The 13697-nt window shown below is 52.4% G+C and overlaps 1 protein-coding gene across 1 annotated transcript in view; it reads left to right on the plus strand.

Moving 5' to 3' along the window:
* LOC118948729 (neurotrypsin-like) overlaps positions 1–12786 on the plus strand; it is a 65742-nt gene extending 52956 nt beyond the window's left edge. The window contains exons 12-13 of the mRNA XM_036973470.1: positions 2103–2398; positions 12166–12786. Of these exons, the coding sequence (XP_036829365.1) occupies positions 2103–2398; positions 12166–12476 (607 nt within the window). The 3' untranslated portion in view covers positions 12477–12786. The remainder of the gene's footprint in view (positions 1–2102; positions 2399–12165) is intronic.
* The last annotated feature ends 911 nt before the right edge of the window (positions 12787–13697 follow it).

Genomic DNA, 13697 nt, shown 5'->3' on the forward strand with positions numbered 1-13697 from the left:
TGGAAGGATCCCTGTGTCTGTGTGAGCTCTTTCTATGTGGTGATCCCTGTGTCTGTGTGAGCTCTATCTGTGTGGTAGAAAGTTATGCCAGGGAAGTGCGTCGGATTCCCGTGTCAAGTTCTGTTTCCGGAACGATCTGTGTTTTTGTAACAGGAGATGGGGTTTGGCAGGAAGGCTCTTCCTCTCCTCTCTTCTCCTCCTCTCCTCTCTTCTCCTCTCCTCTCTTCTCTCTCCTCTCTTCTCCTCTCCTCTCTTCTCTCTCCTCTCCTCTCCTTCTCCTCTCCTCTCTTCTCCTCTCCTCTCTTCTCTCTCCTCTCCTCTCTTCTCCTCTCCTCTCTTCTCTCTCCTCTCTTCTCTTCTCCTCTGCTCCTCTCTTCTCCTCCTCTCCTCTCTTCTCCTCATCTCCTCTCTTCTCTCTCCTTTCTTCTCTCTCCTCTGCCTTGTCTTATCTCCCATCTCTTCTCTCTCCTCTCCTCTCTTCTCTCTCCTCTCCTCTCTTCTCCTCCTCTCCTCTCTCCTCTCTCCTCTCCTCTCTTTTATCTCCTCTCCCTTCTCTTCTCTCTCCTCTCCCTTCTCTTCTCTCTCCTCTCTCCTCTCCCTTCTCTTCTCTCTCCTCTCCCTTCTCTTCTATCTCCTCTCCCTTCTCTCTCCTCTCCCTTCTCTTCTCTCTCCTCTCCCTTCTCTCCTCTCCCTTCTCTTCTATCTCCTCTCCCTTCTCTTCTCTCTCCTCTCCCTTCTCTTCTCTCTCCTCTCCTCCCTTATCTCTCCTCTCCCTTCTCTTCTCCTCCTCTCCTCTCTTCTATCTCCTCTCCCTTCTCTTCTCTCTTCTCTCCTCTCCCCTTCACTCTACTGCACCTCTCCATATTCTCAATCTTTATCATTAGCATACTCACCAGATCTCGGATCTGGAGGAGAGGAGATGAGATGAGATGAGGAGAGAAGAGGACAGGAGGAGGGGAGATGAGAGGAGGAGGAGAGAAGAGGACAGGAGGAGAGGAGATGAGAGGAGGAGATATGAGAGGAGGAGGAGAGAAGAGGACGGGAGGAGAGGAGATGAGAGGAGAGAAGAGGACAGGAGGAGAGGAGGAGAGAAGAGGACAGGAGGAGAGGAGGAGAGAAGAGGACAGGAGGAGAGGAGGAGAGAAGAGGAGAGGAGAGGAGAGGAGAGGAGAGGAGAGGAAAGGAAAGGAAAGGAGAGGAGAGGGAAGAGGAGGAGGAGGAGGAGGAGCAGATAGTATGATTGTGTATGAGTTGACAGATGGACTGTAGATCCTGTAATGTCAGAGACATGGAGCTATGTCCTTCTAGCGTGTGGTGGGCAGCGTGTGGTGGATGGCGTGTGGTGGGTAGTGTGTGGTGGGTAGCGTGTGGTGGATAGCGTGTGGTGGATAGCATGTGGTGGATAGCGTGTGGTGGATAGCGTGTGGTGGGTAGTGTGTGGTGGATAGCGTGTGGTGGATAGCGTGTGGTGGATAGCGTGTGGTGGGTAGCGTGTGGTGGGTAGCGTGTGGTGGATAGCGTGTGGTGGATAGCGTGTGGTGGATAGCGTGTGGTGGATAGCGTGTGGTGGATAGCGTGTGGTGGATAGCGTGTGGTGGGTAGTGTGTGGTGGGTAGTGTGTAGCGTGTGATGGATAGCATGTAGCGTGTGCTCTCCTGGAAACAGAGAACAGAGAATAGAGGGAGTTACTGTCTCCAGGTACATTCAGACACTCTGATAGAGAGACAGGAAACAGGAAACAGAGAATAGTGGGAGTTACTGTCTCCAGGTACATTCAGACACTCTGATAGAGAGACAGGAAACAGGAAACAGGGATGGTAACAGTACTAAACAGTACAAGGTGAGGGTAGGAGATTACCATTCTCTGGTTAACTCTCCTCTCTCTCCTCCAGGGATGGTAACAGTACTAGGTGAGGGTTGGGGATTACCATTCTCTGGTTAACTCTCCTCTCTCTCCTCCAGGGATGGTAACAGTACAAGGTGAGGGTTGGGGATTACCATTCTCTGGTTAACTCTCCTCTCTCTCCTCCAGGGATGGTAACAGTACTAGGTGAGGGTAGGGGATTACCATTCTCTGGTTAACTCTCCTCTCTCTCCCCCAGGGATGGTAACAGTACTAAACAGTACAAGGTGAGGGTTGGGGATTACCATTCTCTGGTTCCCGAGGAGTTTGAGGAGGAGTACGCCGTCGATCAGATCGTCCTGCACCCTAGCTACCGTTTCCACAGCAACGACTACGACCTGGCCTTGGTGCGTCTGTCGCCGGGAGTGGCGGGGAAGGGCCGCGGTCAATGTGTGGCGTTCAGTCGGCACGTCCTGCCCGCCTGTCTGCCGCTACGCAAGGAGAGAGTCCTGAAACAGGCTTCCAACTGTCACATCACAGGCTGGGGGGACACAGGTGAGATGGGGGGGGGGGGGGACACACAGGTGAGATGGGAGGGAGGCACAGGTGAGATTGGGGGAGGGGTGGCACAGGTGAGATGGGGGTGGAAGAACAGGGGGATGTTAGTGGGTGATTTAGTGTGGAAGATGAGGGGGGTGTTAATGGGTGATTTAGTGGGGAAGATGAGGGGGGGGTTAGTGGGTGATATAGTGTGGAAGACCAGGGGGGTGATTTAGTGTGGAAGACGAGGGGGGTGATTTAGTGTGGAAGATGAGGGGGGTGTTAATGGGTGATTTAGTGGGGAAGATGAGGGGGGTGTTAGTGGGTGATTTAGTGTGGAAGATGAGGGGGTGTTAGTGGGTGATTTAGTGTGGAAGACCAGGGGGATGTTAGTGGGTGATTTAGTGTGGAAGATGAGGGGGGTGTTAGTGGGTGATTTAGTGTGGAAGACCAGGGGGGTGATTTAGTGTGGAAAACGAGGGGGGTGTTTAGTGTGGAAGATGAGGGGGGTGTTAGTGGGTGATTTAGTGTGGAAGATGAGGGGGGTGTTAGTGTGGAAGACCAGGGGGATGTTAGTGGGTGATTTAATGTGGAAGACCAGGGGGGTGTTAGTGTGGAAGACCAGGGGGGTGTTAGTGGGGAAGACGAGGGGGATGTTCGTGGGTGATTTAGTGTGGAAGACGAGGGGGGTGTCAGTGGGTGATTTAGTGTGGAAGATGAGGGGGGTGTTAGTGGGTGATTTAGTGTGGAAGATGAGGGGGGTGTTAGTGGGTGATTTAGTGTGGAAGACCAGGGGGGTGTTAATGGGTGATTTAGTGTGGAAGACGAGGGGGGTGATTTAGTGTGGAAGACCAGGGTGGTGTTAGTGTGGAAGACGAGGGGGGTGTTCGTGGGTGATTTAGTGTGGAAGACGAGGGGGGTGATTTAGTGTGGAAGACGAGGGGGGTGTTAGTGGGTGATTTAGTGTGGAAGACCAGGGGGGTGTTAGTGGGGAAGACGAGGGGAGTGTTTGTGGGTGATTTAGTGTGGAAGACGAGGGGAGTGATTTAGTGTGGAATACGAGGGGGGTGTTAGTGGGTGATTTAGTGTGGAAGATGAGGGGGGTGTTAGTGGGTGATTTAGTGTGGAAGATGAGGGGGGTGTTAGTGGGGGATTTAGTGTGGAAGATGAGGGGGGTGTTAGTGGGTGATTTAGTGTGGAAGACCAGGAGGGTGTTAGTGTGGAAGACCAGGGGGGTGTTAGTGGGTGATTTAGTGTGGAAGACCAGGGGGGTGTTAATGGGTGATTTAGTGTGGAAGATGAGGGGGGTGTTAGTGGGTGATTTAGTGTGGAAGACGAGGGGGGTGTGAATGGGTGATTTAGTGTGGAAGACGAGAGGGGTGATTTAGTGTGGAAGACGAAGGGGGTGTTAGTGGGTGATTTAGTGTGGAAGATGAGGGGGGTGTTAGTGGGTGATTTAGTGTGGAAGATGAGGGGGGTGTCAGTGGGGGATTTAGTGTGGAAGACCAGGGGGTGTTAGTGGGGAAGACGAGGGGGTGTTCGTGGGTGATTTAGTGTGGAAGACGAGGGGGGTGATTTAGTGTGGAAGACGAGGGGGGTGTTAGTGGGTGATTTAGTGTGGAAGATGAGGGGGGTGTTAGTGGGTGATTATTGTGGAAGATGAGGGGGGTGTTAGTGGGGGATTTAGTGTGGAAGATGAGGGGGGTGTTAGTGTGTGATTTAGTGTGGAAGACCAGGGGGGTGTTAGTGGGTGATTTAGTGTGGAAGACCAGGGGGGTGTTAATGGGTGATTTAGTGTGGAAGATGAGGGCGGTGTTAGTGGGTGATTTAGTGTGGAAGACGAGGGGGGTGTTCGTGGGTGATTTAGTGTGGAAGACGGGGGGGGGGTGATTTAGTGTGGAAGACCAGGGGGGTGTTAGTGGGTGATTTAGTGTGGAAAATGAGGGGGGTGTTAGTGGGTGATTTAGTGTGGAAAATGAGGGGGGTGTTAGTGGGGGATTTAGTGTGGAAGATGAGGGGGGTGTTAGTGGGTGATTTAGTGTGGAAGACCAGGGGGGTGTTAGTGTGGAAGACCAGGGGGGTGTTAGTGGGTGATTTAGTGTGGAAGACCAGGGGGTGTTAATGGGTGATTTAGTGTGGAAGATGAGGGGGGTGTTAGTGGGTGATTTAGTGTGGAAGACGAGGGGGGTGTTAGTGGGTGATTTAGTGTGGAAGACGAGGGGGGTGTTAGTGTGGAAGACGAGGGAGGTGTTAGTGGGTGATTTAGTGTGGAAGACCAGGGGGGTGTTAATGGGTGATTTAGTGTGGAAGATGAGGGGGGTGTTAGTGGGTGATTTAGTGTGGAAGACGAGGGGGGTGTTAGTGGGTGATTTAGTGTGGAAGGTGAGGGGGGTGTTAGTGGGTGATTTAGTGTGGAAGACGTGGGGGGTGTTAGTGGGTGATTTAGTGGGGAAGACCAGGGAAGTGTCAGTGGGTGATTTAGTGTGGACGACCAGGTGGGTGTTAGTGGGTGATTTAGTGTGGAAGACCAGGGGGGTGTTAGTGGGTGATTTAGTGTGGAAGACCAGGGGGGTGTTAGTGGGTGATTTAGTGTGGAAGACCTGGGGTGTTAATGGGTGATTTAGTGTGGAAAATGAGGGGGTTGTTAGTGGGTGATTTAGTGTGGAAGATGAGGGTGGTGTTAGTGGGTTATTTAGTGTGGAAGACGAGGGGGGTGTTAGTGGGTGATTTAGTGGGGAAGACCAGGGGGGTGTCAGTGGGTGATTTAGTGTGGAAGACCAGGGGGGTGTTAGTGGGTGATTTAGTGTGGAAGATGAGGGGGGTGTTAGTGGGTGATTTAGTGTGGAAGACCAGGGGGGTGTTAGTGGGTGATTTAGTGTGGAAGACCAGGGGGGTGTTAGTGGGTGATTTAGTGGGGAAGACCAGGGGGGTGTTAGTGGGTGATTTAGTGGGGAAGATGAGGGGGATGTTAGTGGGTGATTTAGTGTGGAAGACCAGGGGGGTGTTAGTGGGTGATTTAGTGTGGAAGACCAGGGGGGTGTTAGTGGGTGATTTAGTGTGGAAGACCAGGGGGGTGTTAGTGGGTGATTTAGTGGGGAAGACCAGGGGGGTGTTAGTGGGTGATTTAGTGGGGAAGATGAGGGGGGTGTTAGTGGGTGATTTAGTGTGGAAGACCAGGGGGGTGTTAGTGGGTGATTTAGTGTGGAAGACCAGGGGGGTGTTAGTGGGTGATTTAGTGTGGAAGACCTGGGGGTGTTAATGGGTGATTTAGTGTGGAAGATGAGGGCGGTGTTCGTGGGTGATTTAGTGTGGAAGACGAGGGGGGTGATTTCGTGTGGAAGACGAGGTGGGTGTTAGTGGGTGATTTAGTGTGGAAAATAAGGGGGGTGTTAGTGGGTGATTTAGTGTGGAAAATGAGGGGGGTGTTAGTGGGGGATTTAGTGTGGAAGATGAGGGGGGTGTTAGTGGGTGATTTAGTGTGGAAGACCAGGGGGGTGTTAGTGTGGAAGACCAGGGGGGTGTTAGTGGGTGATTTAGTGTGGAAGACCAGGGGGGTGTTAATGGGTGATTTAGTGTGGAAGGTGAGGGGGGTGTTAGTGGGTGATTTTAGTGTGGAAGACGAGGGGGGTGTTAGTGGGTGATTTAGTGTGGAAGACCAGGGGGGTGTTAATGAGTGATTTAGTGTGGAAGTTGAGGGCGGTGTTAGTGGGTGATTTAGTGTGGAAGATGAGGGGGGTGTTCGTGGGTGATTTAGTGTGGAAGACCAGGGGGGTGTTAGTGGGTGATTTAGTGTGGAAGACCAGGGGGGTGTTAATGGGTGATTTAGTGTGGAAGATGAGGGTGGTGTTAGTGGGTGATTTAGTGTGGAAGACGAGGGGGGTGTTCGTGGGTGATTTAGTGTGGAAGACGAGGGGGGCGATTTAGTGTGGAAGACGAGGGGGGTGTTAGTGTGGAAGACCAGGGGGGGTGTTAGTGGGTGATTTAGTGTGGAAGACCAGGGGGGTGTTAATGGGTGATTTAGTGTGGAAGATGAGGGGGGTGTTAGTGGGTGATTTAGTGTGGAAGACGAGGGGGGTGTTAGTGGGTGATTTAGTGTGGAAGACGAGGGGGGTGTTAGTGTGGAAGACGAGGGAGGTGTTAGTGGGTGATTTAGTGTGGAAGACCAGGGGGGTGTTAATGGGTGATTTAGTGTGGAAGATGAGGGGGGTGTTAGTGGGTGATTTAGTGTGGAAGACGAGGGGGCTGTTAGTGGGTGATTTAGTGTAGAAGGTGAGGGGGGTGTTAGTGGGTGATTTAGTGTGGAAGACGAGGGGGGTGTTAGTGGGTGATTTAGTGTGGAAGATGAGGGGGGTGTTAGTGGGTGATTTAGTGTGGAAGATGAGGGGGGTGTTAGTGGGTGATTTAGTGTGGAAGACCAGGGGGGTGTTAGTGGGTGATTTAGTGTGGAAGACCAGGGGGGTGTTAGTGGGTGATTTAGTGTGGAAGACCTGGGGTGTTAATGGGTGATTTAGTGTGGAAAATGAGGGGGTTGTTAGTGGGTGATTTAGTGTGGAAGATGAGGGTGGTGTTAGTGGGTTATTTAGTGTGGAAGACGAGGGGGGTGTTAGTGGGTGATTTAGTGGGGAAGACCTGGGGGTGTTAATGGGTGATTTAGTGTGGAAGACCTGGGGGTGTTAATGGGTGATTTAGTGTGGAAGATGAGGGCGGTGTTAGTGGGTGATTTAGTGTGGAAGACCAGGGGGGTGTTCGTGGGTGATTTAGTGTGGAAGACGAGGGGGGTGATTTAGTGTGGAAGACGAGGGGGGTGTTAGTGGGTGATTTAGTGTGGAAAATGAGGGGGGTGTTAGTGGGTGATTTAGTGTGGAAAATGAGGGGGGTGTTAGTGGGGGATTTAGTGTGGAAGATGAGGGGGGTGTTAGTGGGTGATTTAGTGTGGAAGACCAGGGGGGTGTTAGTGTGGAAGACCAGGGGGGTGTTAGTGGGTGATTTAGTGTGGAAGACCAGGGGGGTGTTAATGGGTGATTTAGTGTGGAAGATGAGGGGGGTGTTAGTGGGTGATTTAGTGTGGAAGACGAGGGGGGTGTTAGTGGGTGATTTAGTGTGGAAGACGAGGGGGGTGTTAGTGTGGAAGACGAGGGAGGTGTTAGTGGGTGATTTAGTGTGGAAGACCAGGGGGGTGTTAATGGGTGATTTAGTGTGGAAGATGAGGGTGGTGTTAGTGGGTTATTTAGTGTGGAAGACGAGGGGGGTGTTAGTGGGTTATTTAGTGGGGAAGACCAGGGGGGTGTCAGTGGATGATTTAGTGTGGAAGACTTGGGGGGTGTTAGTGGGTGATTTAGTGTGGAAGACCAGGGGGTGTTAGTGGGTGATTTAGTGTGGAAGACCAGGGGGGTGTTAGTGGGCGATTTAGTGGGGAAGACCAGGGGGGTGTTAGTGGGTGATTTAGTGGGGAAGATGAGGGGGGTGTTAGTGCGTGATTTAGTGTGGAAGACCAGGGGGGTGTTAGTGGGTGATTTAGTGTGGAAGACCAGTGGGGTGTTAGTGGGTGATTTAGTGTGGAAGACCAGGGGGTTGTTAGTGTGTGATTTAGTGGGGAAGACCAGGGGGGTGTTAGTGGGTGATTTAGTGGGGAGGATGAGGGGGGTGTTAGTGGGTGATTTAGTGTGGAAGACCGGGGGGTGTTAGTGGGTGATTTAGTGTGGAAGACCAGGGGGGTGTTAGTGGGTGATTTAGTGGGGAAGACCATTGGGTGTCAGTGGGTGATTTAGTGGGGAAGATGAGGGGGGTGTTAGTGGGTGATTTAGTGGGGAAGATGAGGGGGGTGTTAGTGGGTGATTTAGTGTGGAAGACCAGGGGGGTGTTAATGGGTGATTTAGTGTGGAAGATGAGGGGGGTGTTAGTGGGTGATTTAGTGTGGAAGACTAGAGGGGTGATTTAGTGTGGAAGATGAGGGGGGTGTCAGTGGGGGATTTAGTGTGGAAGACCAGGGGGTGTTATTGGGGAAGACCAGGGGGGGTGTTAGTGGGGAAGACGAGAGGGTGTTCGTGGGTGATTTAGTGTGGAAGACGAGGGGGGTGATTTAGTGTGGAATACGAGGGGGGTGTTAGTGGGTGATTTAGTGTGGAAGATGAGGGGGGTGTTAGTGGGTGATTTAGTGTGGAAGATGAGGGGGGTGTTAGTGGGGGATTTAGTGTGGAAGACCAGGGGGGTGTTAGTGGGTGATTTAGTGTGGAAGACCAGGGGGGTGTTAGTGTGGAAGACCAGGGGGGTGTTAGTGGGTGATTTAGTGTGGAAGATCAGGGGGGTGTTAATGGGTGATTTAGTGTGGAAGATGAGGGGGGTGTTAGTGGGTGATTTAGTGTGGAAGACGAGGGGGGTGTTAGTGGGTGATTTAGTGTGGAAGACGAGGGGGGTGTTAGTGGGTGATTTAGTGTGGAAGACTAGAGGGGTGATTTAGTGTGGAAGATGAGGGGGGTGTCAGTGGGGGATTTAGTGTGGAAGACCAGGGGGTGTTATTGGGGAAGACCAGGGGGGGTGTTAGTGGGGAAGACGAGGGGTTGTTCGTGGGTGATTTAGTGTGGAAGACGAGGGGGGTGATTTAGTGTGGAAGACGAGGGGGGTGTTAGTGGGTGATTTAGTGTGGAAGATGAGGGGGGTGTTAGTGGGTGATTTAGTGTGGAAGATGAGGGGGGTGTTAGTGGGGGATTTAGTGTGGAAGACCAGGGGGGTGTTAGTGGGTGATTTAGTGTGGAAGACCAGGGGGGTGTTAGTGTGGAAGACCAGGGGGGTGTTAGTGGGTGATTTAGTGTGGAAGATCAGGGGGGTGTTAATGGGTGATTTAGTGTGGAAGATGAGGGGGGTGTTAGTGGGTGATTTAGTGTGGAAGACGAGGGGGGTGTTAGTGGGTGATTTAGTGTGGAAGACGAGGGGGGTGTTAGTGTGGAAGACGAGGGAGGTGTTAGTGGGTGATTTAGTGTGGAAGACCAGGGGGGTGTTAATGGGTGATTTAGTGTGGAAGATGAGGGGGGTGTTAGTGGGTGATTTAGTGTGGAAGACGAGGGGGGTGTTAATGGGTGATTTAGTGTGGAAGACTAGAGGGGTGATTTAGTGTGGAAGATGAGGGGGGTGTCAGTGGGGGATTTAGTGTGGAAGACCAGGGGGTGTTATTGGGGAAGACCAGGGGGGGTGTTAGTGGGGAAGACGAGGGGGTGTTCGTGGGTGATTTAGTGTGGAAGACGAGGGGGGTGATTTAGTGCGGAAGACGAGGGGGGTCTTAGTGGGTGATTTAGTGTGGAAGATGAGGGGGGTGTTAGTGGGTGATTTAGTGTGGAAGATGAGGGGGGTGTTAGTGGGGGATTTAGTGTGGAAGATGAGGGGGGTGTTAGTGGGTGATTTAGTGTGGAAGACCAGGGGGGTGTTAGTGTGGAAGACCAGGGGGGTGTTAGTGGGTGATTTAGTGTGGAAGATCAGGGGGGTGTTAATGGGTGATTTAGTGTGGAAGATGAGGGGGGTGTTAGTGGGTGATTTAGTGTGGAAGACGAGGGGGGTGTTAGTGGGTGATTTAGTGTGGAAGACGAGGGGGGTGTTAGTGGGTGATTTAGTGTGGAAGACTAGAGGGGTGATTTAGTGTGGAAGATGAGGGGGGTGTCAGTGGGGGATTTAGTGTGGAAGACCAGGGGGTGTTATTGGGGAAGACCAGGGGGGGTGTTAGTGGGGAAGACGAGGGGTTGTTCGTGGGTGATTTAGTGTGGAAGACGAGGGGGGTGATTTAGTGTGGAAGACGAGGGGGGTGTTAGTGGGTGATTTAGTGTGGAAGATGAGGGGGGTGTTAGTGGGTGATTTAGTGTGGAAGATGAGGGGGGTGTTAGTGGGGGATTTAGTGTGGAAGACCAGGGGGGTGTTAGTGGGTGATTTAGTGTGGAAGACCAGGGGGGTGTTAGTGTGGAAGACCAGGGGGGTGTTAGTGGGTGATTTAGTGTGGAAGATCAGGGGGGTGTTAATGGGTGATTTAGTGTGGAAGATGAGGGGGGTGTTAGTGGGTGATTTAGTGTGGAAGACGAGGGGGGTGTTAGTGGGTGATTTAGTGTGGAAGACGAGGGGGGTGTTAGTGTGGAAGACGAGGGAGGTGTTAGTGGGTGATTTAGTGTGGAAGACCAGGGGGGTGTTAATGGGTGATTTAGTGTGGAAGATGAGGGGGGTGTTAGTGGGTGATTTAGTGTGGAAGACGAGGGGGGTGTTAATGGGTGATTTAGTGTGGAAGACTAGAGGGGTGATTTAGTGTGGAAGATGAGGGGGGTGTCAGTGGGGGATTTAGTGTGGAAGACCAGGGGGTGTTATTGGGGAAGACCAGGGGGGGTGTTAGTGGGGAAGACGAGGGGGTGTTCGTGGGTGATTTAGTGTGGAAGACGAGGGGGGTGATTTAGTGCGGAAGACGAGGGGGGTCTTAGTGGGTGATTTAGTGTGGAAGATGAGGGGGGTGTTAGTGGGTGATTTAGTGTGGAAGATGAGGGGGGTGTTAGTGGGGGATTTAGTGTGGAAGATGAGGGGGGTGTTAGTGGGTGATTTAGTGTGGAAGACCAGGGGGGTGTTAGTGTGGAAGACCAGGGGGGTGTTAGTGGGTGATTTAGTGTGGAAGATGAGGGGGGTGTTAATGGGTGATTTAGTGTGGAAGATGAGGGGGGTGTTAGTGGGTGATTTAATGTGGAAGACGAGGGGGGTGTTAGTGGGTGATTTAGTGTGGAAGACGAGGGGGGTGTTAGTGTGGAAGACGAGGGAGGTGTTAGTGGGTGATTTAGTGTGGAAGACCAGGGGGGTGTTAGTGGGTGATTTAGTGTGGAAGATGAGGGGGGTGTTAGTGGGTGATTTAGTGTGGAAGACCAGGGGGGTGTTAGTGGGTGATTTAGTGTGGAAGACCAGGGGGGTGTTAGTGGGTGATTTAGTGGGGAAGACCAGGGGGGTGTTAGTGGGTGATTTAGTGGGGAAGATGAGGGGGGTGTTAGTGGGTGATTTAGTGTGGAAGACCAAGGGGGTGTTAGTGGGTGATTTAGTGTGGAAGACCAGGGGGGTGTTAGTGGGTGATTTAGTGGGGAAGACCAGGGGGGTGTTAGTGGGTGATTTAGTGGGGAAGATGAGGGGGGTGTTAGTGGGTGATTTAGTGTGGAAAACCAAGGGGGTGTTAGTGGGTGATTTAGTGTGGAAGACCAGGGGGGTGTTAGTGGGTGATTTAGTGTGGAAGACCAGGGGGGTGTTAGTGGGTGATTTAGTGGGGAAGACCAGGGGGGTGTTAGTGGGTGATTTAGTGGGGAAGATGAGGGGGGTGTTAGTGGGTGATTTAGTGTGGAAGACCAGGGGGGTGTTAGTGATTAAAGGACCAGTTGAATGTGAATCGTCTGATTAAACAGACTAAAGGCCCAGTGTAATGGTAATCGTCTCTCTGATTAAACAGACTAAAGGCCCAGTGTAATGGTAATTGTCTCTCTGATTAAACAGACTAAAGGCCCAGTGTAATGGTAATCGTCTCTCTGATTAAACAGACTAAATGCCCAGTGTAATGGTAATCGTCTGATTAAACAGACTAAAGGCCCAGTGTAATGGAAATCGTCTGATTAAACAGACTAAAGGCCCAGTGTAATGGTAATCGTCTCTCTGATTAAACAGACTAAAGGCCCAGTGTAATGGTAATCGTCTGATTAAACAGACTAAAGGCCCAGTGTAATGGTAATCGTCTGATTAAACAGACTAAAGGCCCAGTGTAATGGTAATCGTCTCTCTCTGTCCTCCAGGTCGCTCCTACTCTAAGACCCTCCAACAGGCTCCTCTCTCCCTCCTCCCCCGTCGTCACTGCCAACAGCGTTACCACGGAGCCTTCACTAGCCGCATGCTCTGCGCCGGGACAGACGGCCAATCGGAGCGCCGCGTGGACAGTTGCCGTGGAGACAGCGGCGGCCCGTTGGTGTGTGAGCGTCCGGGAGGAGGGTGGGTAGTGTACGGTGTTACATCGTGGGGTCATTCCTGTCGCATGCAACACTCACCTGGCGTCTACACTAAAGTCTCCGCCTTCACACCCTGGATACACAAGGTGATTGGACAATGAGAGGGATACAGGAACTGGATCGTCAAGGTGATTGGACACTGGGAAGAATATAGGAAGTGGATCTGCAAGGTGATTGGACATTGGGATAAGGGCATGAAGAGATGACAGCCAATGTGAGACAGTGGTAGATTACGGACTGGCCAATTGAGAAGGACTATATTTGGAGCTTGTGATTTGATTGGTCAGTAAAATAAGCGGTTTAAACCAGTTGCATATCCACCCCTCCCCCTTTACCCCCTCTCTCTCTCTCTCCTTTCCCCTCTCTCTCTTCCTCCTTCCCTCTCTCTCTCTTCCTCCTCGTTCCCTCTCTCTCCTCCTCCTCCTCCTCGTTCCCTCTCTCTCCTCCTCCTCCTCCTCGTTCCTTCTCTCTCTCTCTCTCCTTTCCCCTCTCCTCTTCCTGCTTGTTCCCTCTCTCTCTTCCTCCTCGTTCCCTCTCTCTCTACCTCCTCATTCCCTCTCTCTCTTCCTCCTCGTTCCCTCTCTCTTTCCTCCTTGTTCCCTCTCTCTTTCCTCCTTGTTCCCTCTCTCTTCCTCCTTGTTCCCTCTCTCTTCCTCCTCGTTCCCCCTCTCTCTACCTCCTCGTTCCCTATCTCTTCCTCCTCGTTCCCCCTCTCTTCCTCCTCGTTCCCTCTCTCTCATCCTCCTCGTTCTCTCTCTCTCATCCTCCTCGTTCCCTCTCTCTCCCTCCCTTCTTCCATCCCTCTCTTCCTCCTCGTTCCCTCTCTCTCCCTCCCTCCTTCTTCCATCCCTCTCTTCCTCCTCGTTCCCTCGCTCTCTTCCTCCTCGTTCCCTCTCTCTCCTCCTCGTTCCCTCTCTCTCCTCCTCCTCCTCCTCGTTCCCTCTCTCTCTTCCTCCTCGTTCCCTCTCTCTCCTCCTCCTCCTCCTCGTTCCTTCTCTCTTCTCCTCCTCCTCCTCCTCGTTCCCTCTCTCTCTCTTCTCCTCCTCGTTCCCTCTCTCTCTCTTCTCCTCCTCCTCGTTCCCTCTCTCTCTCTTCCTCCTCGTTCCCTCTCTCTCTCCTCCTCCTCCTCGTTCCCTCTCTCTCTTCCTCCTCGTTCCCTCTCTCTCTTCCTCCTCGTTCCCTCTCTCTCCTCTTCCTCCTCCTCGTTCCCTCTCTCTCTTCCTCCTCGTTTCCTCTCTCTCTCTTCTCCTCCTCGTTCCCTCTCTCTCTCTTCTCCTCCTCCTCGTTCCCTCTCTCTCTCTTCCTCCCCGTTCCCTCTCTCT

This window comes from Oncorhynchus mykiss, unplaced genomic scaffold (assembly GCF_013265735.2).
Source record: "Oncorhynchus mykiss isolate Arlee unplaced genomic scaffold, USDA_OmykA_1.1 un_scaffold_251, whole genome shotgun sequence".
In the NCBI taxonomy this organism is placed as follows: Eukaryota; Metazoa; Chordata; class Actinopteri; order Salmoniformes; family Salmonidae; genus Oncorhynchus; species Oncorhynchus mykiss.